Below are 25,205 nucleotides of genomic sequence, written 5' to 3'. Positions count from 1 at the left end.
TTGGGCTGCTTTTCAGCATAAACGTGTCTTTTTTTCCAGGTGATCCACTGGAACTCCCCAAAGAAGCTGAGAGTGAAGAACAAACATGTGGAGTTCTTCAGGAACCTCTACCTGACCTTCCTGGAGTACGATGGAAACCTGCTGCGGCGGGAACTGTTCGGCTGCCCGAGTCAGGCCAGCCCAGAGAGCATCCAGGTGAAACACAGATGGCCGCAGATCCACCATGAGCTTCAGAAAAAAGCCTCGCTGTTACATCAGAGCCTCATCCTAAAACCTGTTCGTTGTTGATCACACTGATGAGTCTGAGAGCAGGGATTCTGTACCAGAGTCTGTTTGAGTCCGCTTGGTCAGTCTGCTGTGATTGCTCAGACACAGTGAGGTGAACCGGGTCAGAGAGGATCCAGATCCTGGATCAGAGGACTCAGACCAGCAAAGATCTGCTGCAATGCATTCTCTACAGCTCTGATGTTCATTACATCACAGATTTATACGTTATGTTTCATTGTACCATGGTAAAGGTGAACACTCAATTCTGATTGGCTGCAGGGTGTGCATTAAAAAGTGCTAATGCACACCTAAAAAAGAGGTTCCGGTCACAAAGCTTAAATGTTCTGTATCACTGCACTGGCTTCTTAAAACAAACTATTGCTTCATCATCCAAAATGAGCAGAAGGAGGTGAACTTTCTTTCTGATCTGATGCTTTATTTAACCCATTGTGACCATCAGCATAGATATCGCTTTCCTTTGCCGCTGCAGTCCAGGTTGGTGCCCGCTCAGGCGGCTCAACGATGGGCTGGTAATGTTTCAGGGACAACACACCACACCACGTAACAAATAGTCCGCTTTTGTGAAAAAAGTGATCTAAACCGAAAAAATAAGGATAAAATACTAAAAACTGGTAGAATATTTATTTCTTTTGTAAGTGACCATGGTATAAGCGTGATAGTGGCCTTCAAAGTGTGCGTTGATAGAAATTAATGCACATTGTGGAAGCTTTGCATCGGACATTAACCCCTACTTAATTGCTGGATGCTAAGCCGCCTACTGTTATGGGCTTTTGAGACCAATCTCAATGTCATTGGGGTTCTGATGGATCTTCAAGTCTAAATCCAGCTCACTGAAATCCAGAGTGATGCTACTAAACTATGTGGTTCTTCCATGCTGCTGCAGGGTTCTTCAGAAAGTCGGACCAAGGTTCTGTCTTGTTCATGGTTTCTGCTGGTCCTTAGAGGAAAGGTGGCTGTCTCTCTCCCAAAGTTCATTGGTTATTATGCTTAAGCAGAGGATATACAACTTTGACCACCGTAAAAAAGAGTTCTCGAGTGGCCTATACCATGCAAAGTCAACTTTTCACGGGGTCACAGGGCTGCCGGAGCCTTTCCCGGCCAATTGTGGGTGAAGGCAGGAGACATCCTGGACATGTCGCCAGTCTGTCGCAGGGCCGCAATCACTCACCCACGCACTCTCACCTATGAACAGTAACCAATGAACCCACAAAGCATGTTTTTGGACGGTGGGAGGAAGCTGGAGTCCCCGGAGAAAACCCACGCATGCACGGGGAGAACATGCAAACACCACACAGAAAGGTCCCCCATTGGGGTTCTGTTTCAGGCCCCCCAGCCGGGACTTGAACCAGGGGCCTCTTTGCTGTGAGGAAAGAGCGCTAACCACTGCGCCCCCGTGCAGCCACTGCATTTCTGTGTTCCTCTGAAAACCTGCTCTTTAAGCACCAGCCCCTCCCAACCCACGAAAATGAGCGGGTTCTCACAAGGTTTCATTGATACGGGAGAACCGCCACTTCCAGGAAGAGTCTGCCCTACCAGCCCCGCCCCCTGGCTAACACCCACTTTCTCTGTGGAGCTAGCGGTGTTTTTTCAAATTAATTTCAATTCCATTTTATTTGTATAACCTAAATCCACAACAGTCGTCTCAATGGGAACACATAATCAAAAGGATCATAAATGCATAGAATTCAATAGGAGAATACTAAACTTTAGCTAAACAGACTAAACTGGGCATCCCTGCCTTAGACCCTCCTTCGTGAGACCCCGCTAAGGAAGGTGATCAGCTAAACCCTTTCCTTCTACATGCACATCCATCTTTGCAAAAGGTTTGGATGTTGTATGTTTTTGTGGGTGAAAGGCAGACACGCTGCTGAGTCCGACTCTGGGATGACGTCATGAAACGGCTGAGAGAGGCGGAGCCTCGCAGATCTAGTTGTCTTACTTCCAGGTATGAAAACGAACAGCGAAAATAACAAATATTTCATGAAAAAAAATCATTTTTTAGCTTGCCAAAGGTAATATTTTATCGTGTAAATGGATATAGTGTACTCTGAAAGGCTTAAGAAAAGTATGAGATACGTGAATATATTTGTCGCCTGCAAAGATAAATCAATCTCTCTTCACAATTGAACCAAAAGGACGTGAACGACCCAAATTAGAGGAGTTCTTTACCCAGAATTCCTCAGCTCCAATTTGGAGCCATCTTCCTGTCACATCAGACAGTTGAGAGAAACATCAGGAAGAATTTGGAGTTTGAGCTGCAAAAAAACCAAAACTTCAAACAAACACCATTCCCTTTTTTGCCGGTTCTGTTATAAAAATGATCTAAACTAAAATGACCCAATCTATGGATATCCCCCCCACCACTTCCTCCTCGGCCCCCCCACTGGTCTCACAGGAGTCTGAGGACTCTTGTCTCCTGACAGCCTCCTGGTGTCTTCAGCTGCAGGGCGCTCTGGAGGAGCTGGACGAGGACGACCAGTGCTACGACTTCCGGCGCGAGCGGCTGACCGTGCACAGAGTGCACCTGGAGTTCCTGCAGTACGAGTACACGCCCACCGAGGACGACGTGACGCTGGTGGCCCAGCTCTCCATGGACAGGTACCCACACCTGCTCAGCGCAAGCAAACGGAAGATGGGAGAATGAAAGCAAATAAAAAAAAAACAACAGCAAAGATTCAGATCAAAGGAAAACTGTTGGGTCAAACTTTCCGAACAGACTGTCTGAAACATCCCTGTTTTTTCTGTTTGAATCATGTCAACATGTTCCGCATCAGCATCAGGTGAAGGCTGTCAGCAGAACATTAAACCATTTATCTCCCAACAAAAGAGGAAATGAGTCTTTTAATCATCTGGAGGAAGAGCTTTACCATTTATGAGATAATTATTATTGTTTTATTTAAGTAATTAACTTCCACTCTCATTATTGTTTGATCTCCTTTCATCATTAAACTGGTGTGGTTTTCTAGGACATAGTTTCTGCAGAGCAGTAGGAGTTACTCAGTATACTCAGAAATGCAATTTTAGGCTTTATTTTCCATCTTTATCAATTATGCTATCTTGTGGGGTCCAAATGACCCCACCCTTGCATTGACGTGTTCTCCCTACCATGACAAAGGTGGATAAAGTTGGAAAGATTTCATGTAATCCATGGACACCAGTGAAGATCACAAATCATTGAAGAAAAAAGGTTCAGAGCACTGTCTAGTGGGTCTAGATGACCCAACTCCCAACGTAAACGTGCCTTGGAGGCTGGACCTGGACCCCACAAGATAGAGCAAGGGTTAAAAATGTCATTAGAAAATGCCAAAAGAACATGCTTTAAAACACCAAAAACATTGGAGGGGTTATTTTAAGGTAGAATTGCTCATTTAACCACAGAAAGATAGGTCTCTAAAGTTCTGCACGCCGTGGCTGTTCCCTGACCACAGACCTGCAGGACTCTGATGTGTGCTTCTTCTGCAGGCTGCAGATGCTGGAGGCCATCTGCAAGCACTGGGAGGGCCCCATCAGCCTGGCGCTCTACATGTCCGACGCCGAGGCCCAGCAGTTCCTCCGCTACGCCCAGGCGTCCGAGGTCCTCAAGAACCGCAAGAACGTGGGCTACCACATCGTCTACAAGGAGGGTCAGTTCTACCCCGTCAACCTGCTGAGGAACGTGGCTCTGAAGAACGCCAACACCCCCTACACCTTCCTGACAGACGTGGACTTCCTGCCCATGTACGGGCTGTACGATTACCTCAGGTGAGACCCCCCCCATCACCACCACCACCCACCAGGAAATTTTTTTTTCCTCCCAAAGAGAGATGATCTGAATCTTCCACCATCTAAAGTGAGTCAACTTTAGATTCTTTAGCCTGATTAATGGAGGTCGTCACATCAAGAGAGCAATTATGAAATCAGATTAATTGGGATTTGATAGAAATCAGCAGAGCTGTCAAGCTAAGGAGGTGGTGGCGTGCTGGAGTGGGAGGGTGGGGGTATGCAGGACTGTGCGGCCCTGCTGTTCCTCAGCCCCCCGGCAGAGAAGACGTGCAGCTCAGGCGCCTTGAATCCGCCTCTGCATCACCTGAGGCCAGAGGCTCCGCCTCCGGCTGCCTCCTGATCGCTGAAACAAACCTGCAGCAGGAAGAACGACAAAGTGAAGGACCGAAGAACCCCGAGGTCTGATCTGCATCACTGTCCCGGCGCCGTTCCTCCTGTATGCAGGTCACAGAAGACCACCGAGACCGACCAGCAGCCCCAGATGCATTCTGGGAAGTCCAGCGTCCGCTGATGGTACAGCTGCGGAATGACGATGCAGATTTTGCAGCCTCTGCTGCAGTAAACAGTCTCTCTGAGCAGAAGCTGCATGAAGAAACAGCAACATTGTGTGAATCTCTGTCTGTGGGGTTTCCTGCTTCATGATGTCTGACAGCAGAGATGCTCTGATGGTCGGCTGCTCTTCCTTCACTCCTGCTTCAGTGTTCCAGCATCTCAGTGTCCTCTCAGGTTGAGTCTAAATTCTCCCTCACTGCTTAGTGCCCTAAATGGGCCGTTCTCCATTTTGACGGGGTTTCTGAATCTACAAGTCTAAAGTCCAGTGCCCTGGAAATTTCCCAGAGGTCTCTCTGAGCATCAATGCTCACTAGGTGACTGTAGACCACCAGGCACTTAACTCAATTCAATTCAGTTTTATTTATAGACAGTAGCTCCACATTACAGGACAGTTTTCTCACTAATTGTACTAAACTAAAGGAGAACTAAATGATGAATAAATGATCAAGAATAGAGTAGAAGTAGATGAGAATAGAGGACTGAACTCCAGTGCACCATTTTTTCCCCAGCTTTGAACTTCTAGCAGCCGACTAACAACTAACTGTTATTGTTATTAAATTTAGTTCAAACATGTTAATAATAAGTTGCATGCACTATGGCACATGTACCAAATGCTAATAAAGATAGAAATCCACATTTGTAGCTCATCAATAACAATACAATATGGTAATCTAAGCAGGGGAAAAGTTTATGAGACAATCTTCCCTCTGCAGAGAATTAAAATCCAGCTAACCGGATAGTCCTGCACTACACACTGTAGTCCTTTAGAGGTTATGGAGGATTGAGGGACTTTAGGCATAGCTTTAGTCATGCTTCCCAGTTTCTGCAGCTGAGTGGGGCCTCCTGATTTGTTCCACAGACGGTCCGTGGTGCATCTGGACATGAGGAACTCCAAGAAGGCTCTGGTGGTTCCAGCCTTTGAGACTCTGCGTTACCGCCTGTCCTTTCCCAAATCCAAAGCCGAGCTGCTCTCCATGCTGGACATGGGGACTCTCTACACCTTCAGGTGCCAGAACTTTGCAACAGTTAAGGCCTGGAGGTAAGGAGGTGGGACCTAACAAAAGCCCTGTTCCCCTGCCTCCCCAGGTACCACGTGTGGCCCAAGGGTCATGCTCCGACCAACTACGCTAAATGGCGAACGGCCACCACCCCCTACAGGGTGGAGTGGGAGCCGGACTTTGAGCCGTATGTGGTGGTGAGGCGAACCTGTCCGGAGTATGACCAGCGCTTCGTGGGCTTCGGCTGGAACAAGGTTTCCCACATCATTGAGCTGGACGCACAGGTACGTCCACAGGGATCCCGCGGGGTCTGAAAAAGTCCGAAAAGCATGGAATGCAGGAATTATTATCTTAAAAGCCGTAAAACAGAAAGTCTTGAATTTTGATGTCAGATCCCTAAAACTAGTGCCATTTAAAACATCTTAGGATCACATTGGTCATGAAAAAGAGAAATGCTAATTTAACATGGCGTTGATGGACAATGAAGGCTTTGAAATGCACAAAAGAGGTTTTAACTTGGACCGATGGGATTGACTGTGTCAGACTCCTATGCCAAATCTACAAAGCACCTAATGTAAGTTGGAGAAAAAAAAGCAAACTCGCGTTCTCCTAGCCATTCCGCCCGCTGCTAGCGCTCCTGAAGCAGCAGACGCTGGCAGCCAGCCCGCCGCTCGCCCGCCGCTCGCCCGCCACTCGCCCGCCGCCCCGCCTGCTGCGTCTTCAGATAGACTCGATCTGCGTCAGTCCTTTAGCTCCACACCAACTCTGGGAGCAGAGGGGATGTGGACTCTTCAAACTGTTGCCCTTAATGGAAGTGAGGGCATTTCAGAACGTTTTAACCCTGGAGAACCCATGGGGTCAAATTTGGCCCTCGTTTAAAAAAAAAAAAGTTTCATTTTTTCTAATTTTTATTGGGTATCTTTTCCAACCAACTACAAATAAAAAACAAATGTGTTTCAAAATCCTTGAAGAAAACTCCAGGGTCAAGTGGACGTTCTCTGACTCTGACTAAACGTTAGTTTAGTAAACTTGGTGAGATATTTGCAGATTCAAACTGCTGGGATCAATAACTCTTTTAATAAATGGAGCAAGTGTCTCCATTGGTTTGTCTTAACGCAGACAATGACCCAAAAAGGCTCTCAGTTTGTTTTTTTTGTTTTGGACGAGAATCGCTCTGTCTTTGCTGCTGACACAGAGACAGCAGTGAGATACATGACCGACTAGAAGCTCTGGGAATACGTGATTGGGGGAAAAAATCAATAATGTCTCAAAGACTAAAAAAATCATTACATTGACATGAGCTATTGATGAATACTCATCATCATGTAAATGCTACAAGAACGACTTTGATTTTAATTTGAGGAATTTCAATTGAATCACATCTGATCCAAAAAGTTCAATACCTCAGAAAATACTGGAGCTATAGTCACTAAACTTTCTCTGATGAGTAGTCATCACTTTAGTGTCCTACTACTGCAACGATTTGGGGAAAAATCAAATAAGATTCTATTTACATTCATAAAATAAAAGTGATTTTGTATCTTGGCGTAAAAGGACAGTAAGGTGTTATGACTGAAAGTTTGGCTGTAGCTCTTCTTAGCAGCTTCCTCAGGAAGCCGTATCCTGAACTGTAGGCTGCGTTCATAAAACTGCTGTCTCCCACGGCCAAGCTACATTGGAAGGGAACTTCTCTGTTAACAGAGAGGTGGGTTCTGATAACATGCATGGGGACAGTCTGGTCACATGCCGGATTTTGGTATGTGATCACATAGTACAAGATGGAGGTGTTACCCAGGTTAGACCTCTGGCCGGACTATAAAACATGCTGTTGAACAGCTATGTGGATGATGTCACTGATTCTGATTCTCTTTTTTTCAAACGTAAGCCAAAGCCAAAACGGCTCCTGGTAAGCTTAGCAGCAGCCAGAACCAGACATTGGGTCCATTTGGACTTAGAAAGATAGAAGATGGAGGCAGAAGCCTAGGCTCCTTAGACCTTGTGCTATCCTATGGGGTCCAGATGACCCCACCCTTCCATTGACGTGTTCTCCCTACCATGACAAAGGTGGATAAAGGTGGAGAGGATTTCATGTAATCCAGTGAAGATCACAAATCATTGAAGAAAGAGGTTCAGTGCACTGTCTTGTGGGGTCCAGATGACCCCGCTCCCAACGGTAACGTGCCTTGGAGTTGGAGTGGGGTCATCTGGACCCCACAAGATAGCACAAGGGGTTAAAGGAAGGGAATGGAGGACTAGCTTAAGGAGCCTTGGCAAAAAAGGAGGTATCTCAGGTTCTGGTCAGGGATGCAGACAGTCTGGCAGAGGAAGCTGAGGGAAAGGCAGGGAGCAAGATAACTAACCTGAAAGCAAGGTCCAACCTGCTGAGGAGAAGTTGGCAGAAGTGGCTCTAGTTGATCAAGAGATTGTCACCAAGATTGCAGAGCTGAGAAGTCGACTTTGTTTATTTGTAACCTTTAGTAAATTGTTCATTTTTATTTCACATTTAGAAGTTCTGTGGGGTTTTTTGTATTATGCGTGTGAAATTCAAGTTTTCATCTGCTGAGAAATTGGTCTTAACTTTTCATATGCATGGTCTCAAATTTAATGTCAACAAACCTGTAGGTCATGTGACATGAAAGTGCATTTGTGTGTATTTTCCTTTAAGAATATTCTGAACATGTTAGCATATACTTGTTAAACGAAAACATTTCAGCTCTCCCCATGAAGAGCAGGAAGGGCTTCAGGGAATAACGTAAACGTCAAACATCAAAACAGGAAGATTGAAAGAATTCAACCAAACACACAATGCAGCAGAGAGAATGGGAATTAGATGTGAGAATAACGGTAGAGAAAGACAGACAGGGGGGTTCTGCCCAGCCAGGACAGCCGCAACTCATGCCTTAGTGCAAATTTTGCCCTCAGTGTAATTATACAGATCGTACCAAATGTGCATTAAATAATAATACAAATCCCACAATGCTTTGCTAGTATGTTGGCGCACAGTCAAAACCAGCAAGCGCTCCTCTGTTTTGTCGACAGTCATTGACGGCCGTGCTCCAGTCACATCGGACAAATGAACTTCACCCAGACTCCACAAAGAGTTTTGAAGACAGGCCTGCTGAGATACGAGCTTTTCCTGGGCTCAGATTCTGACCCCAGACTTTGATGAACTAGAGTAAATCAGAGAGTAGCAAACTCAGCTTGATTAGATCTGTTTTTTTCTGCATGGTGTGTTCGTATTTGAAATGTTGGATTTTCAGTGAATGACATTATTTTTGGTTGTTTTGTTGTTGGCTTTGAAAAAGATTTACTGTAACCCTTGGTCTATCCTAGGCACTTTAACGTTGGGAGTTGGGTCATCTAGACCCACTAGACAGTGCTCTGAACCTTTTTTCTTCAATGATTTGTGATCTTCACTGGTGTCCATGGATTACATGAAATCTTTCCACCTTTATCCACCTTTGTCATGGTAGGGAGAACACGTCAATGTAAGGGTAGGCTCATCTAAGATAGCACAAGGGTTACGAAGGAACTCGAAAAGACATTTATTTATTTAAATAAGAAACGAATACCACGGATGTGTCTTTTACTTGACATTTAATTTCTCCCGTGTTTGTAATATTTAGCTTTGGTTGTTCCAGAGTCTCTGTTTAGATAAAACCAAAAGTTTGTTTCCATATGAAAAGGAAATACAGTACATATTTTCAGTTTGGCCCGTGACTTTACTTCACTGCTTCATTGTGGCCCACCGTGAATTGGAGTTTGACCCCCCTGCCTTAGTCCTATAAGGACAGCTTTGTTGTTGGAGCAGGTTGTCTGGCTCCTGCTCCCTAAATGCGTTTGTTCCTCTCCTCAGGAGTACGACCTGATGGTTCTCCCCAACGCCTTCATGATCCACATGCCACACGCTCCAAGCTTCGACATCTCCAAGTTTCGCACCAGCTCCAGCTATCGCAACTGTCTGAACACCCTGAAGGATGAGTTCCACCAGGATCTGTCCAGGAAGTATGGCGCGGCGGCTCTCAAGTACCTTACAGCCCAGAGGAACATCTAGAGCCGCGACCTGCTGAGTCAGCGAGCCGGTGGGCTCCTGGGGGCTGAAGACGCACCGGGACTGCTGTGCAGCGGAGCGCCACATGAGGGATGGGTTGAGCTTTACACTCCGTGGAGTAGATTTGGGCTTCCTGTCAACAGGGAGTAGCTGTGCTGACAAAAACTGAGTGGACAGCACCGTGCTGGGCCTCCTCCCAGCAGGTTCTGCTGAAACCGGACCAGCTACAAGGCCAGAGAACTTCTATTTTCACGCAATTTGTTCTGACAATCAGAGCTTTCTGACCCAGCGGGTCTGAGAGGATCAGTGGGAAAAACTGCAGCCAACGATGGAAGCCTTACCCTGATATTTACGGAGATATTTCATGATCTTCGCTCGGCGTAACTCCTCACCAATGATCGGGAACGTGGCGCTAACTTTTACTGCAGCTTTATAGCAAATTCTTCTTTTCTGTTTTATGTTTTTGGACCTTTTTCAGAGGAAATCCATGATGTCCCATCGACGCCGCGGCTTTCAGAGACACGCTGTGTGTGTGCGTTTTGTTGTGTGTCTGTGTATAGCGGGGCCTGTGAGTGTTTGTGTGAGTGCGTGGTTGTGTGTGTTAGAGTTTGCGTCTGTGTGTTTGTATGCATGTCCATGTGTGTGAGGGGGGGGTGTGTGTATCAATGCGCGTTTGTGTATGCGTTTCCATGTGTCTGTTTGTGTGTGTTTGGTACATCTTCAGCTCCTGCAGGTGTTTTGTGTGTGTATGTCAGCGTGTGTGCGTGCGTGTGTGTTTGTTGTGTACATCTGCAGCTCCTGTGTTGCACTTGTGTCTGTGTATAGCGGGGCTTGTGAGTGTTTGTGTGAGTGCGTGGTTGTGTGTGTTAGAGTTTGCGTCTGTGTGTTTGTATGCATGTCCGTGTGTGTGGGGGGGGTGTCTGTATCAATGCGCGTTTGTGTATGCGTTTCCATGTGTCTGTTTGTGTGTGTTTGGTACATCTTCAGCTCCTGTGTTGCACTTGTGTGTGTGTGCACGTGTGTTTGTTGTCTCAGCTGCTTCCGTCTTGCATGCTTGAACTGCGTGTTCTCTCCTATTTTCTGTCGTCCATCATCCGTCTGAGAGAGATGAGATGATTGACAGGGGCCAAGTCTCGCAGCACGTGCACAGCAACACGTGCACCGTGGGTCACGTGAGCGGGGTGTGTTTGTGGAGAAGGCAGGAGCTACTCATTTGTGTGGAATCACTGGACATTGTGCTGTCTACTGTAAACCTTACCTTACCTGCTGTTTGTTAAGTCCAACTGAGATGAGCAAAGCTGTCCTCACTTTACCATCATTCAGCCAAACTAGATATTGGGGGGGTTGGGGGCTCATGGCGGCAGGAAGAAACCATCTGGAACAGGGATGGGCTCCTGCATGTTTTCCAGCATCCCCCGCTCTGGCATGTTTTAATAGCCTGGACCTACCTGGTCCAGGTAATCAGTCATGAGTAGGGCTTGGATATCTGGAAGTCCTGCAGACACACCGGCCCCCCAGGCCTGGAGTTGTCCATTCCTGATCTGGGAAGAGCCTCAATGATGAGAACCGAGAGAAGAAGCTGGTTCTGTTTGATCCAAACGAACAGGTCAAACTTCCGTTTTGTTGAAAATTCATGCTACCGTTTGAAAACCTCCACTTTCTGCAGAGTGGTGGTGTTTGCTTCACTGAAGTCTGTGCAGTCAGAAAAAAAACCTGCTGACTGGATGGATAGAAAAAAAACATTCTAGCAAAGCCTCCCTTGTTGGTTCTCTCTCAGAGTAGAGGAGTGGTTTTGGCCAGAGCTGAGCTCCAGCTGTGACGACACTAAACTCTTCTGCAGGCTGTTGTCCCTGGAGGACAAAGGTCAAAATGAGGTGATCTTGTTTTGACGTGAAACTGAGCTGGAGATCACAGAGGGATTAAACAGAAATGGCCTGTAGGGGGCAGCGCGCTGCTCATTTCATTTGGACCAGGAGGACCAATTGTTTAGTTTTCTTTCTCGTGTTTTTGCATCGTCACAGAATAATCAGAAGATGGATTTTCCCCACTGATTCTAGGGTGGTACATGTTTCCTCTGTGATGAAAGGCCTCGCTGCTGTTGGACATTATCTGACCAAAACCGGTTTCTGTTGGCGCACACCCGCACAGGAAACTGTCCCAGCCTCTCTGCTGCTTTGACTTTACACTGGTAGTTATTTTTATTTCACTTTTTGTTTTCCACCCGCATGTGCAGAACGTTCAAGAGCAGAAACCCAGATCCCCCCAAACGTCAGCGTTGAGGAAACGAGCATTGGATTGGGGGGATGGCGTCCCTCAGAAAGCACCCCCCCCCCCCCCCCCCACCACCATCCACAGCGCCTCCATGCCCCTGTTGTTGATTGTGGTCAATGCTAGTGCCTTTGCTGTTTCGTGAAACTGGATATCGATTGTACGGCTGAACGGATGACCTGGGACAGTCAGGCGCTCTATTTATTATTGGTGACTTGAATCTGTCATATTTTTCTAAGTGCTTTAAATAAACTGGCCTTTTTGTAACACATTTGTCTGGATTCCTGTTCCACATTCTGCCTAAAGCTGACGGGGGGGGGGGGGGGGGTCTGCCCTGGGACATCCAGTGAAACGACTCCACCAAGGTCAGAAGCTTTAAGCCGCCGAGGCTTCCAAGTGTGTAATTAGTCTTAAGAAGTGACCAATCAGAGCAAAGCTGCTTCACTTTGGATGAATAGGTCCTTTGAAAGAATAGTTAAACGCAAATCAGTGTGAAAACTATTGTGTGCAAAAACTAATTAATCTGTGATAAAGTAACGCTTCAGTGTTTTTAAAAAAAAAAAAAGTCCAGATGTTAAGAGGAACAAAATGCTAACATGAAAGACGTCATTTTTCCATTAAATCACACTCAAGCAGAGGAGAGTTTTATTCAAATAACTCAATAAAAACATTAAAAGTCTCCAATAATCTGAGTTTTCCATTTAATATCACATAGTTTTCTTCCTGACATTAAAAAAACTGTTGCTAATTGACTTGTGACAGGATGACTTCTGTAAACCATTCTCCTCTTTTCAGCTCAGCTCCATGGACTTTCCCATCATGCAATGCACTCGTAGATCTAAGAGTGACCGTGATTTTTTTGTTGAACAAGAACAAGGTCTGCGCGTTCAGGAAGGACACCAGCCTTCCTGCAGGCGGCCATCCTTTAGCATCGGCATGACCGGAGGCCTCTCAGGCTCAGCTGCTTTGCTTCACACCTTCAGGGCCCTCAGCCCACCATTAGTCAGCCACTCCTGATCAGGGCCAGCTGAGGCCCCTGTGCTCAGGGCTGAAAGGTAGTGTTCATCCTCTCATCGCTCTTGACTTCCGTTTCATCTTCGTTGATTATAGGTTTTAGTGAATGTGACACTATTTCACTCTTCAGGAATGTAGCTGGCGTTTGTCATTCTCACGCCAACATATGCAGTTAAACGTTTGCAGTTAAACGTTAGACGTTTGCACCATTAACCCTTGTGCTATCCTAGGCACTTTAACGTTGGGAGTTGGGTCATCTAGACCCACTACACTGAAAAAAAAGACCTGTTGGATTGACATAAAAAAAATCATGGACAGCGGTTGCGCGCAAAAAAATCATGTTGAACCAATATAATTATTGCTCATAATAAAATCATGTTCTACTGTAATGAATGCTTCTTTGTTTCTGCACCTAATAATTTTACATAAACAAACAAGATTTTATTATGTCATTTACCATAATTTTTTCAAACATTTAAAACACTATTATTTGTTTGAAATTACCTACATAGTTCATTTAATTTATAAATTATTTTAATAAAATTTAAATTGAAAAATAAAATTGCAATTGCAGATTATTATTTAAAGCAAATACTTTCTTGTGCATTATGAAAATCCAATGAACATATGACACTGAACACAAATTTCAGATTTAACTTTTTTATTATCTAAACTTGAAAAATATGTTTACAGTGAAGCATAAAATGACAAATCACAATAAATTGGGCTTGCTATTTTTATTAAACAGAAGATAACAGAGCCAAAGCAAACAGCTGGAACCCCTTCTTAGGAAAAAGTTAAACTATTTAAAGGTCATTTTATTCAAAGAGTCGGATCTTTAAGCCTGAAACCTTAGACACCACTTTGCCTTATAACTCTAATACAGTTTTTTTTTGGATTACCTCAAAGGTGTGTGACGGAATGTCCAAGGGAGAGAACCCAAGAGCAGGAAGAACGACTCAAATCCAATAGTTCACTCGAAGGGGCTTTAATGCCAGAGAACACAGAGCGTAGAACGAAGATGCTCCGACACAGAAACAAGATCAGACACTGCATAAATAGACAAACCAATCAACATAATACAGAACACCTGTGACCAGCGGGAGAGCTCAAGAAGGGAAGGGCCTCCAGGAGATCATAGCAGGAGCAAAGCCACGGGCCCCATGACAAGGTGTTTCTGAGATGAGGATGGTAATCAGATTTGTGCTGTAAATAAGGCCAAAAAAGCCTTGGCAACTGCCACTCAGACACTTGGTGGGTCGACCACCACAGCCTGGGAGATGTGGACCACGAGAATGTCCTCTTCCTCACCACTGCCAGTTTCCATTAGGAGGGAAATTCCCACCGTGGTGTCCTCGATTGCCTCCTGGAGTGCTGCATGGTCTTCATTCTAAAGAACACAGAAGATATTTGTGTGCACAGTTCACATTTGAAGTTTAGTTAAAGCGTCTAGATTACACAACTCACCTGTACTTTGAATAAACCCCTGAACTTGCTTATATTGGCGAGAAGTTCAGCAGTCTGAAATACAAAGAGTCAAAAAATTTTAAATTCACATGAAAACTCTGGAAAAATAAAATTCTTACCCTTGGCTCATCAATAAATGTTATAGTTACTGTGTTAACAAAATCATTATATCCTTAGTGTCATGTTAACAGAGGTAGTGGGATAACTGATCAACCATCAATTTCATTATTTATTATGTATGTATCTCTCTGCATAAAAGGTGCGTGTAAAGAGTAGGGCTGGCAATCTTGGTTACCTCCCGATTCGATGACAATCCAGGAGACAATAATTCCAATAATATATAGTAAATGCATGGTGACCCACCTGACTCAGTGAAGACTGGACCCCAGCATGATCAGGGAGGAGCAGTTGGAAGTGTTGTGTGATGAGCTCTGTAATCAGGACGGAGGTTTATTAGTTAAATTTCAAATATATATAGAGAGTGAGACTTCCACAGCTTTGTTGTATCATTTTAATAACTAAACATGCATTGGTTTGAAATAAATAGCTGCAAAAATATTCTGAAGAAATTAGACCAGAAAGAACATTTGACACCCCCCTCCCCCCACAGGATTCAAACCACGCTTATGAGAACCCGCGAATTTTGAAATGGAAACTGCAAAACTAAACTAGCAGATCGGGAGTGGATAATCCCCCCCACCCATAAAGGATTCCCATATTAATTTATCACAAATGGGAGGAATATGTGAAGTAGGATTATAGACATTATTATAAGGCAGTAAACTTTTTACTACACATTATACACTTGTTCCAAAAGGACATGAATATTTTCACTCCATTAAACTCTCAAAGCTAAAATAAAAAATATGTTCAGCATCATAGAATGAAAACAAAGCTCTGATTGAAACCAAAGATCTATGTAAACTGGACACACCAAACGCATTCTGTGCACGAGACGCGCACGGAGAATGATTGACAGCTGACTGAGACAGAAGTGCGGTGCTGTTTGCTGGTCAAATAATGCTGTCCTTAAACTAGCTCATGGTGGAACGGTATGGAAAAACTAAATAATGACAATAGTAATGATAGCTTCTCACATTTTCCTTCAATTTCGGTCTCCACAACGCAGACTTTAGCAAAAAGAAATCCACTTAGTGACGATGAAAATTCCCCTGGCAGAGTTTCTGCCTGTGGAAAAAAAAAAGCCGTGCCCACAAGCGCCCACTGCCCCTCTGTCAAAATTGAATTCCTACGGCATAACTACTCACCACTCTTCCCCGTACATCATTTGAAATCACCGCGTTTACAGCTGAATCTGCCTGCGACGTGAAAGTACAATTTACCGCGCACACACACCTCCCCCTACCTGCCGTCCGAGGGCTGCGGCCGGCAGGGACAAAAGTGGCGCGCAGAGCCTTAACTTTGATAACTACGACAAAAGTGGATTACAAAGCTCTTCCCCATGGAAAAAAACAACACTAATGATACATTTACGCTTTCCACTTTCATAAATTAATTTGTTAGAGTAAATTAACTTACCTTTTTTAAGTTCCTCCAGCCAGAGCAGGTGCTTGTAGCTTCTCTAAAATGGCTGACTGCAAAGTTTCCCCTCCTGGAATTCTTCTTCACAGACGGGGTTTACTGATCCAAAATTAAGGGGCAAAGGATCAAGCATAACTATTTCATGTTTTGTCAACATGATTTAAATATATAAAAGTAACACAGCAAGAAATGATGTGTGATTTTCAAGATTATATTCTGTTTCGAAGGTAAACATAATTTGTTCATATTAAACAAACATGTTTACTATTTGTAAATTGAACAACCCCACTTTTCCCGTTTTTTCAGTGTAGACAGTGCTCTGAACCTTTTTTCTTCAATGATTTGTGATCTTCACTGGTGTCCATGGATTACATGAATAAGATAGCACAAGGGTTACAGATGCACTGCGATGAAAATGGTCTTTTTACGTCTTGTCTTGTGCCACTTTTCTGATGACAGAGGAAAGAGCACAAATGTGATGTAGAAAACATGCTGGGCGGGCCAAAGGTTTGCTGCTCCGCTCCATTTGGATGCATCCACTAGTAGAAATCAAATCAAATCAAAGTTACTTTATTTCCTTTGCCGGTGGGAATCATCAATAAAATCAAAACAACAATAAAATCAGTAGAATTACTAAGACACACATACAAAGACACAAACAACATAAACTCAGACCTGCTGAAGCAACAGAGAAAAAAAAAGGATCAAACAAAATAGTAATTAACAACAGTGTGTGTGATGGGGTGTCCATGGTGAAAACAAATGGTAATTTCTTTGGCTTTTGACACATTTATATCTAGGAAGTTATTTTTACACCAAGAAAACATAGTTTTCAGTTCATGCTGCAACACATCTGTATTCGTGGTGTCCATGATGACGGTATCCTCAGAGTATTTGATATATACCCGGAGTTGAGCATTTGCAGTCATTTGTGAGAAGAGTGAAGAGAAGTGGACAGATCCCAGAGCCTTGTAAGCACCTGTGGAGATTGTCTTAATGGACCTGAAGTGGCTATTTTTTCTGACCCACCGAGGTCTCGCTGTCAGGAAGGGCAGGACCCAGAGGATGAGGTGAGGGTTGACGTCCATCTGGAGCGCTTATCATCCCATGAGGTGGGGTTGCAGGCTGTTGAAAAGTCCACAAGAACCAGTCGTAACCCTTGTGCTATCTTAGATGACCCCCCCCCCACCCTTACATTGACGTGTTCTCCCTACCATGACAAAGGTGGATAAAGGTGGAAAGATTTCATGTAATCCATGGACACCAGTGAAGATCACAAATCATTGAAGAAAAAAGCTACCGTCCGTAATCATTGGTGACTTTGGGGTTATTCTGTTTTGCAACAGGACAGATGATAGATGATCTCCAGATGGTGGGGATGAAATGCTCAACCGGTTGAACAATGAGCAGAGGACATCAGCTAAGAGACTGCTGCAGGCTTTCAAGAGGCACCCACAGATCTGGTCTGCTGCGGCTGTTTTCTGAGGTTTTATCGCCTTCAAGATGCGCTCAACATCTTCAGGCAGAAACGGCTGGTTATCGGTGGTCTGAGTCATGAAGGAGAGCTTCGTAGCTCAGTTCAGCCTGGCTACTAGGCCACCTCAGTGGCCCTATGGTAGTGTCAGGTCAAACTACAGGAAACTGTTGTGTCAATTGATTTTATTTTAAAAGCATAGAAAAAGACAAAAAGAGAAAAAACAAAAGTACAAATCAAATAAAAATCTACAGTAAAAATGTATTAAAGTATATCCTGTTAAATATGAGAGAAAATGAATCAAAGTGAATAAAAATAAAAAATAAAAATGAGGGGGGGGGAGTGCAAGGCGGTAGTGAGCGTGGTGTCAAAGTCCCAGCTGTGTGCACCTTGTGATTCATCTCATCTATCTAGTACGAAAATCTAGTTAAAAAGTATCAAAACCACGGAGGCAGTCGGTAAGATTCGATCATAGTGCGGGAAATAATTCTGGTGATCCACTGTGCGCTGAAGCGCCGGCTGCACGGTTCCGCGTCAGCTGCCACATCAGCACAAATGTTTGTTTAGTTTTTCATTGAATTTCATTTACAAGAGCACTGTTATTTATGAAACATATTTATTTATTGCTGTATTTTCAATGAAATCCTCATGAAGCTAACTTTTAATAAATTAATTGTGTAAGAAAAGTTAATTATGGAACCATGAATTTAACTGGTGATTATTTTTATTTGTTTCTATTGTGGTAAATTTATAGAATATTATGTCTTGTATAGGTTTTTCACCATACCTAACCAGCACCTCGCCATTACTGTTTAAACCTCTCAAGAAATTGAATAAAACAGAACAAAACGGAAAACTGTGTCCTGATGGCGTTCCTGCTTGGAGAACTCCGTGGATGCTTTCTCCTTTCAAGTGGGGCATAATAACTTGACCACTTGACTCAGCATCAATGGATTAGATTGGGGGGTTAAACCACCAAAAGGCTCCCCATGGGATGGGTCAAATGTGGAGAACAAATTTCACACACCTAGCTTTGTGACAGCTAACTTTAGAGTGTATAAGGGGGAGTGTAATCACCCTGATGAAACCTACAGTAAAATTTGTTTAAATCCTTTGTTGAGCACTTGGCAAAGCTAAAGTGGAGAGGATGGAAAGACCTGCCAGGGTTTTAAACAGCCCGCCATGCGTCCTTGGCTTTGCTAAACAATATGCAGTAATAAAACTGCCAATAACAGAAGTTAAAAGCATAGATAAAACATTTAGTTTTACGTTTAACATTTTGAATTTGATTATGAAATTTCCCCTCCTAATTCACTGTCAATAATTCGTCTTGGGGTCACAGGCATATACTTATTCTAGTTTATTTTTTAAACCAGAGTAAAATAGAATCTTTTAGAATGTGTTGCGATTCATGTATTGTCCCTCTTTTCCTCTCCCCTCCTGGGGAGTGGGAGTGCCTCCAGACTCCAGTTGGCTCATCCGTGCTCCTGTACCTGACCGAGTACCTCGTCTCTGCTCCTTCTCCTACACCTGGCTGTGGATCCTGCCTCTGGCTCGACTCGCCCCCCCCGGCTGTCCCTCCAACCACGGCTGGATGAAGCTCGTCTGCTTGACTTTATATATATAGTTGTAGATTTAGATAAGTTCATTCTTTTCTGAGTTCTGGTAAATCGCCTGTCCGTCCTGGGGGAGGATCCCTCCTTCATGTGGGAACCCTTGAGGTCTCTTCGCTTTTTCTGGAATCCGTTTTTTTTAGGAGTTTTTCCTTACCGCGAAGGGGGGTCTAAGGGCAGGGATGTCCAGTTTAGTTTAGTCTGTTTGTTAGTTCAATATTTTCCTATTGAACTCTACGTATTCATGATCCTATTGATTTAATGTTTTACTTTTTTAATTACCGATACGAAGCCCATCGAGACGACTGTTGTTGTGAATTTGCGCTATACAACTGAAATTGAATAGAATTTAAAATGTTATTGATATTATTGAAAATTAAATAAAACAAATAATAATTTGTTGGTGTTGGCACAGAAATAGCTAAGCTAATTCTGAGCTAGCAAAAAAAAAAAAAACGTCATTATAATCAGAACGCCCAACTTTTCATTTTCTGATTTTCTTTTTTGGCTTTTTAACCGCTGCTGTTGTCAACTACCAGTTAGCCTACTTAATCTCTGACTTAGCTTTCTTGTTTTTGTTATTTTCCATTCATTTTCTTAACCGACTAAATCCCTTTCAGAGTTACCGTGCTGCCGGAGCCTGTACCAGCTATTGTTGGGGGAAAGCCCCGTCTATCCCGGGAAAAAACTGTCCTGAATACTTTTTCTCGAGTGTACTTTGATGCAAAAAAAAGCTCTGTACAGACTCCTTATAGCTCCATAAATGGAATTTTGGTTGTATGTATGACGTGTAATTCAAAGTCTCAGCTGTTGGACTGTTGAGTATTATCCAAATTATAGCTTGGGTCGTGCAATCTTTAGAAAAATAAAAAGTAATCGTGTGACCATAGAATCGAATGTCAAAGATTTGTCACAAAAAAGTTTTCCTTTATCTTTCCTCAACTTTAGGAGTTTACTTAAACAACAGTGTCCTTTCTCTCAGTTCCTTTGAAAGGATGACCACAAACAAAAAAGCCAGAGTGGGATTTGTCTGACGAATCAGACAGCTCTGAGTTCGCGGGTTTCCAGAAGGATCCAACTGCTGCTCACAGAAAACTGCTATTTTTCACCACAGTAATTAATTAATTGATACTTTATTGATCCCACAATGGGGAAATTCTTCTCCGCATTTGACCCATCCCCTGGGGGAGCGGTGAGCTGCAGCCAAACTGCGCTCGGTAGGCAGTAGCGTTAAGGGTCTTGCCTAAGGACCCTCACTGAGTGATGTTAATTGCTCGCCATTGATATGGTAAGTGCCCCCAGTACCATTTCTCATTCCCCTCCAGGAATCGCACCCTGGATTCCTGGATGGTAGCCTCTCACCTACCAACCGAGCTGCCAGCCGCAATGGAAGATCCCCACTCCCAACATTAACGAGTGTGGTCATCTGGACCCCACAAGATAGCACAAGGGTTTTGGCGTGACTTGATTCCTGGAGGAGCAACACCAGCGTTCCCAGAGTGGAACTCTTTCAGACAGGTGGATGTGCTGCTCTTCTCTGAACCACAGATTCCTTCTCTATCAGCCCAGCATGAAAGTGAGGAGCAAAATGACAGGAGGAGCCACATTAGTGTGATTGAGAGCAGCCCCGGCACGCATTCCTCTGCGATGGCTTCTCTGCCTCCTGGTCTGGAGAGGAGACTGGCACTCTGGAGCTAATGAAGCCGTCACAGGACCGGGCGGCCGAGGGCCCATTATGAGCGTCAAAGTCATGGCAAGATCGATGTGGGAAAAAAAAGAGCCTTTCACCAGGACTTATCCTCTTCGAATCAATGGCTGTAACTGCCCCCCCTCTCTTTTTCTGCTCTCCACTAGCTCAATAAAAAGGAGGATAACACTTTTTCTCTCTCTCTGCCATGATTAGCTCTCAGAGGGGAAAGTGTGATATATGAACGCAGCGCTGGTTATTATTTTGCCTACTGGGACCGGGCCTGAAAAAAACACTGCAAACATAATGTACGTTCTCTCACCCATTTATTTATTTATGTCTATTTCTGCCAAACAGACGCTGTTCCTCTGAAGAGAAATCTTCTGCTGCCAAAGGGTCAAACACATTTGATGAAAAGCTAACCGAGGGAGTGTTTCCAGGTCTGAAGACACCTGTCTAACTGCAGTTATTGACATCAGCACATAATTGCATAGCTTGGTTGCAAACTGAAAGCAGCTTGTTGGAAGATCTGCACCGTAATTGAATCCATCTTATCAAGGAAAATATTGCTAACCCTTGTGCTATCTTAGATGACCCCCCTTCCATTGACGTGTTATTCCTGCCATGACAAAGGTGGATAAAGGTGGAAAGACTTCATGTAGTCCATGGACACCAGTGAAGATCACAAATCATTGAAGAAAAAAGGTTCAGCGCACTGTCCAGTGGGTCTAGATGACCCAAATCCCAACGTTAAAGTGCCTAGAATAGCACAAGGGTTAAGCAAGTACTTGCCATGAAGGGGCTACTTTTTTCCAGAATAAAGAGGTGTGCAGACCTGATTGGGTTTTCTTCTATGTCCCCATGCTTTGAGGCCTCAGGCTCCACCGACTCGAATTCTGGAGGACTCTCTGCTCTGCCTCTCTTGAAGGGGAGGTGATGGGAGGAGTTCACCAGCATTTAGAAATGTTACATGGATTGTTATGAAGCCACACTCTACTGTCATCAAGTAGATGTTCCAGTGTTTCTGTTGGTTTTCCAAACTGAACCACTAACTGTATTTGAGACCTGGATGGACCGAGTGAGTGTGACGTCAACCACAAAAATTATTTATTTATGGCTCCAACTGAATTAAGTCAATTCAGTCACCATTTATTCGCAATACAGATGCCGCCATGTTGGAACAAGGCAATGTCAGTCAGAAAGTCATTTGTCTGAGTCAACATGTCTATGGCAACCAATCAGGAGTGATCATGTTGGAAGGCCACACCCATTCCACTAAAAGGGGGGTACACAAAATCTGTCAATCAAACGTTTTGAATGTTGGACCTGAGGGCCATCAGGCTCCTCCTACTTTTATAGAAAGATTTAATTGATTACTTTATAACTTGAACTTCAGATGCAGAATAAATTGAGAAGAATTCAGGATTAGCAAGATAAAAGGGTATTAGAACAAGAATGGTCTCAGTAATAGCTGGTCCTTTTTTGGGGGGATTTTGGCTTTTAGGTGCCAACAGGTACTTCCTGTTTGGAAAACCAGATCCAGTGGTGTGCGGTGAGGTTCACGGCTGGTAAGGCACTGACCTCATCAGTCATCAATATAGAAAAAAAATCACCCAAACTGTTATTATTGTCTTACTTTAACGTATAAATGAAGTCAGTGTGCCGCTCCTACTAAAGAAACACCTGGAGAACCTGTTTGTTTTCCTTTCTGTCTTCAGTTTTCCTCTTTCTCATTGGAGATCTGCCAGACTCATGTCTCCACAAATTCATCCATTTAGAAAATTATGCTAAAAAGTATTAACTTGCCTCCACTAATTCTATTACTCTTTAGCCACTCTGTCACATTATATGGGATCACCAGCGCCCTCTGCCTTGGGGCATACATACTGCAGGTCTCACCTATTGTATTTTAATGCACATTTTTAGTGGATAAAGACTAATTATGTCAAAAATATGTAAAGCTTGTTTTTTGACAATAAAAAAAATTATGATAGTACAGCATGCGTCAGCTGCAGTTTTAGTTTGTGTATGGTGCACAGACTGGGCACAGAGGAGGCACGGGCGGCTGGTGCCTACGCTGCCGCTTTCTTGTGTAAACAGGAAACACTTATATTTAAAAAAAATTTAAAAAAATTACATTTAAAAAATTATTTTTAAATGTAATTAAAAATTTAAAAAAAATACATTTAAAAAAAATGCTACATTTAAAAAAAATTTATGAACAAAGAAATGCTGAAAATCCACCTAGAAAAAAGTAATCAAAATATTAGTTATATTTAATTTTCATTTTTAATTAAAAATGTTATTTTTTACGCCATATTTTCTCTCCTGAATGCACACCATTAGCCAGGGGGAAGGGATCACTCAGTCCAGTTCTCATTTACAGTTAATGAAGCGAACACTGAAAGAGGTTACCCTGCAGAGTATGGTCCCTTTCGTCAGGCAGACAACTCTCCAGTTTGGCGTTTGGTTGCTCATTTAGACTGTTTTTAAATCATGGAAAATCAACTTTTTGAACTTTTAAGTGTAATATTCTGTTAATTCCTCACAAAAAAAGCGGTATTTTGATCCATTCACACATTTCTGAACATTCCTCTATAAACCTGTGCTCTAAACACCAGCCCCTCCCAATCCACCAAAACAAGTGTGTTCTCCCAGTGTCAATGTGCCTCAACAAGCTAAATGCAGCGGCCAAAATGTCACACAAACTGCTGCAGCTTTAGCTTCAGTTACGAAATGAATGTTTGTGTTTCTGAAGCTTTCAGGCCGGCTGTCATCTGTCTCCATGGCTCATTGTTTGAGAGTTCAACAGAAGCTGTCCTCTTCAAAGCTGTTGCAAAACAAAGACGTCACATTTTGGGAATTGGATCCATTATCTTTTGCTTAGTGACATATTTGAAGTTTGGTCTTTGCTCAGCTGTTAGTAGAATTTTTGTAGAGTCTGGATCTACTAGAACATGAAAAAAATGAAATTAAATGAAAAAAGAACAAAAATAACAGAGAAAAAGGGGATCTAGAATGGGAAATAAACAAATATGGTTTCCAAAGGTGCATCCTCAGTCTGGGGAGTCAGCAGTCTTCGTTGATCCTCATGCGTTTCTTGGACCCCATCTACCAGCAGCGTGAGGCTCCTCGGAGGCCTCTGCAGTATCTGCACGGTGTCAAAGCTCTCCACACGCCTGTTGAAGCAAAGTCTTATCAGGACTGCAGACCAACAGCTTTGGAACTTTTGGCCCGGCCAGCTGTGGGTCCAGAACTGAAGATCCCGTTTATCTTCAGACCCACAACAAGCAGAGCGGAGGAATGATTTACCAACAGCGGGCCATTTATTACAGCAGGACATTTGGGAAGACGTTGCTGTGGATCTTTTGGGGAAGCAGAATGTGGGTGGGGGAGGGGGCGAGGTGGAACTCAGCCAAAGGCAGATCAGCTTCATGTGACAATTTCATGGATTAAAACGGCCTGTAAGACAATTAAACCCTCAGATGCTCTCATAATTGATGTGTAAACTGATTCAGTTTGATGAAGGGGCCACAGACTCACCCTTCTTACCCTGATTGCATTAATTGATTTGGAGCATTGCTCAGCTGGAGTCGGATCAGACACAGGCTCCACATCCATGCATAGCATTTCAAGCATGGGTCTGAAGTCCATCTGTAGAACTTAAAGTATTAGTTTGTAGCAAAAGTGTGTGTTGACTTATTTTGAAGTCTGATAACATCACATTGTAGCAAATACAGAGTAACTTTCTTTCTTGACTGTGTGTGTGTGTGTGTAGGGGGGGGGGTGGACTTCACAGCTCTGGGGAAGAAGCTGATTCTCAGTCTGTTCGTGTGGGTTCTGATGCTCCTCTATCTCTTTCCAGAGGGACGAGGTACAAACAGATGATGTCCTGGGTGGGTGGGGTCTGCAGCTATACGACCAACCTTCCGTCGGACCCGGCTGTCGTACACTGAGTCGAGTTGTGGGAGAGGTCCTCCCACAATCTCCTGTGTGGTTTTCACCACCCAGGCCAAGTCCTTCCTGTCTTGAGCGGTGCAGCTCCTGTACCACACCGTAGCACTCAGACAGAGGAGGCCTTCAATGGCTGCCCAGAAGTTGAGATGAGAGTCTAGTCCTTTTAGGCTTCCTGAGGGAGAAGAGTCTCTGTTGAGCCTTCTTCACCAGCTGGGATGTGTGCAGCTACCAGGTGAGGTCAGATGTGATGTGGATCCCCAGGAACTTGATGTGGTCCACCCGCTCCAACTCCTCCCCATGAATAAGTAGAGGGGCGTGTGCCACTTTCCTAGACCTTCTAACATCCACAATGAAGGTAAGGTGCTGGACATCCTCTCTGTAGTGGGTCTCATCATTGTTGGATATGAGACCTACTACGATGGTGTCATCAGCAAACGTTACAATCAGGTTTGTGGGATAAATATTGGGGCAGTCATGGGTGAACAGAGTGAAGATGGCGGGGTTGAGGACACACCCCTGTGGTGCCCAGGAT

At 44.0% G+C, this 25,205-nt stretch overlaps 1 protein-coding gene across 5 annotated transcripts in view; it reads left to right on the top strand.

Annotated features, from left to right (window-relative positions):
* The window catches only part of LOC101160540 (LARGE xylosyl- and glucuronyltransferase 2), a 110,843-nt gene extending 98,655 nt beyond the window's left edge, over window positions 1–12,188 (top strand). For 4 of the 5 annotated variants that reach the window (XM_023950611.1, XM_023950607.1, XM_023950617.1 and 1 more), the window contains 6 exons: window positions 40–195; window positions 2,729–2,886; window positions 3,751–4,029; window positions 5,462–5,608; window positions 5,689–5,884; window positions 9,457–9,654. In XM_023950611.1, the coding sequence (XP_023806379.1) occupies window positions 40–195; window positions 2,729–2,886; window positions 3,751–4,029; window positions 5,462–5,608; window positions 5,689–5,884; window positions 9,457–9,654 (1,134 nt within the window). Of the gene's footprint in view, window positions 1–39; window positions 196–2,728; window positions 2,887–3,750; window positions 4,030–5,461; window positions 5,609–5,688; window positions 5,885–9,456 lie in introns of all 5 variants that reach the window. The other variant, XM_023950603.1, reaches the window with a different exon arrangement.
* Window positions 12,189–25,205: the final 13,017 nt, after the last annotated feature.

Source organism: Oryzias latipes, chromosome 3 (assembly GCF_002234675.1).
Source record: "Oryzias latipes chromosome 3, ASM223467v1".
NCBI classification, from domain to species: Eukaryota; Metazoa; Chordata; class Actinopteri; order Beloniformes; family Adrianichthyidae; genus Oryzias; species Oryzias latipes.
This window is presented reverse-complemented; position numbering and strand designations above follow the sequence as displayed.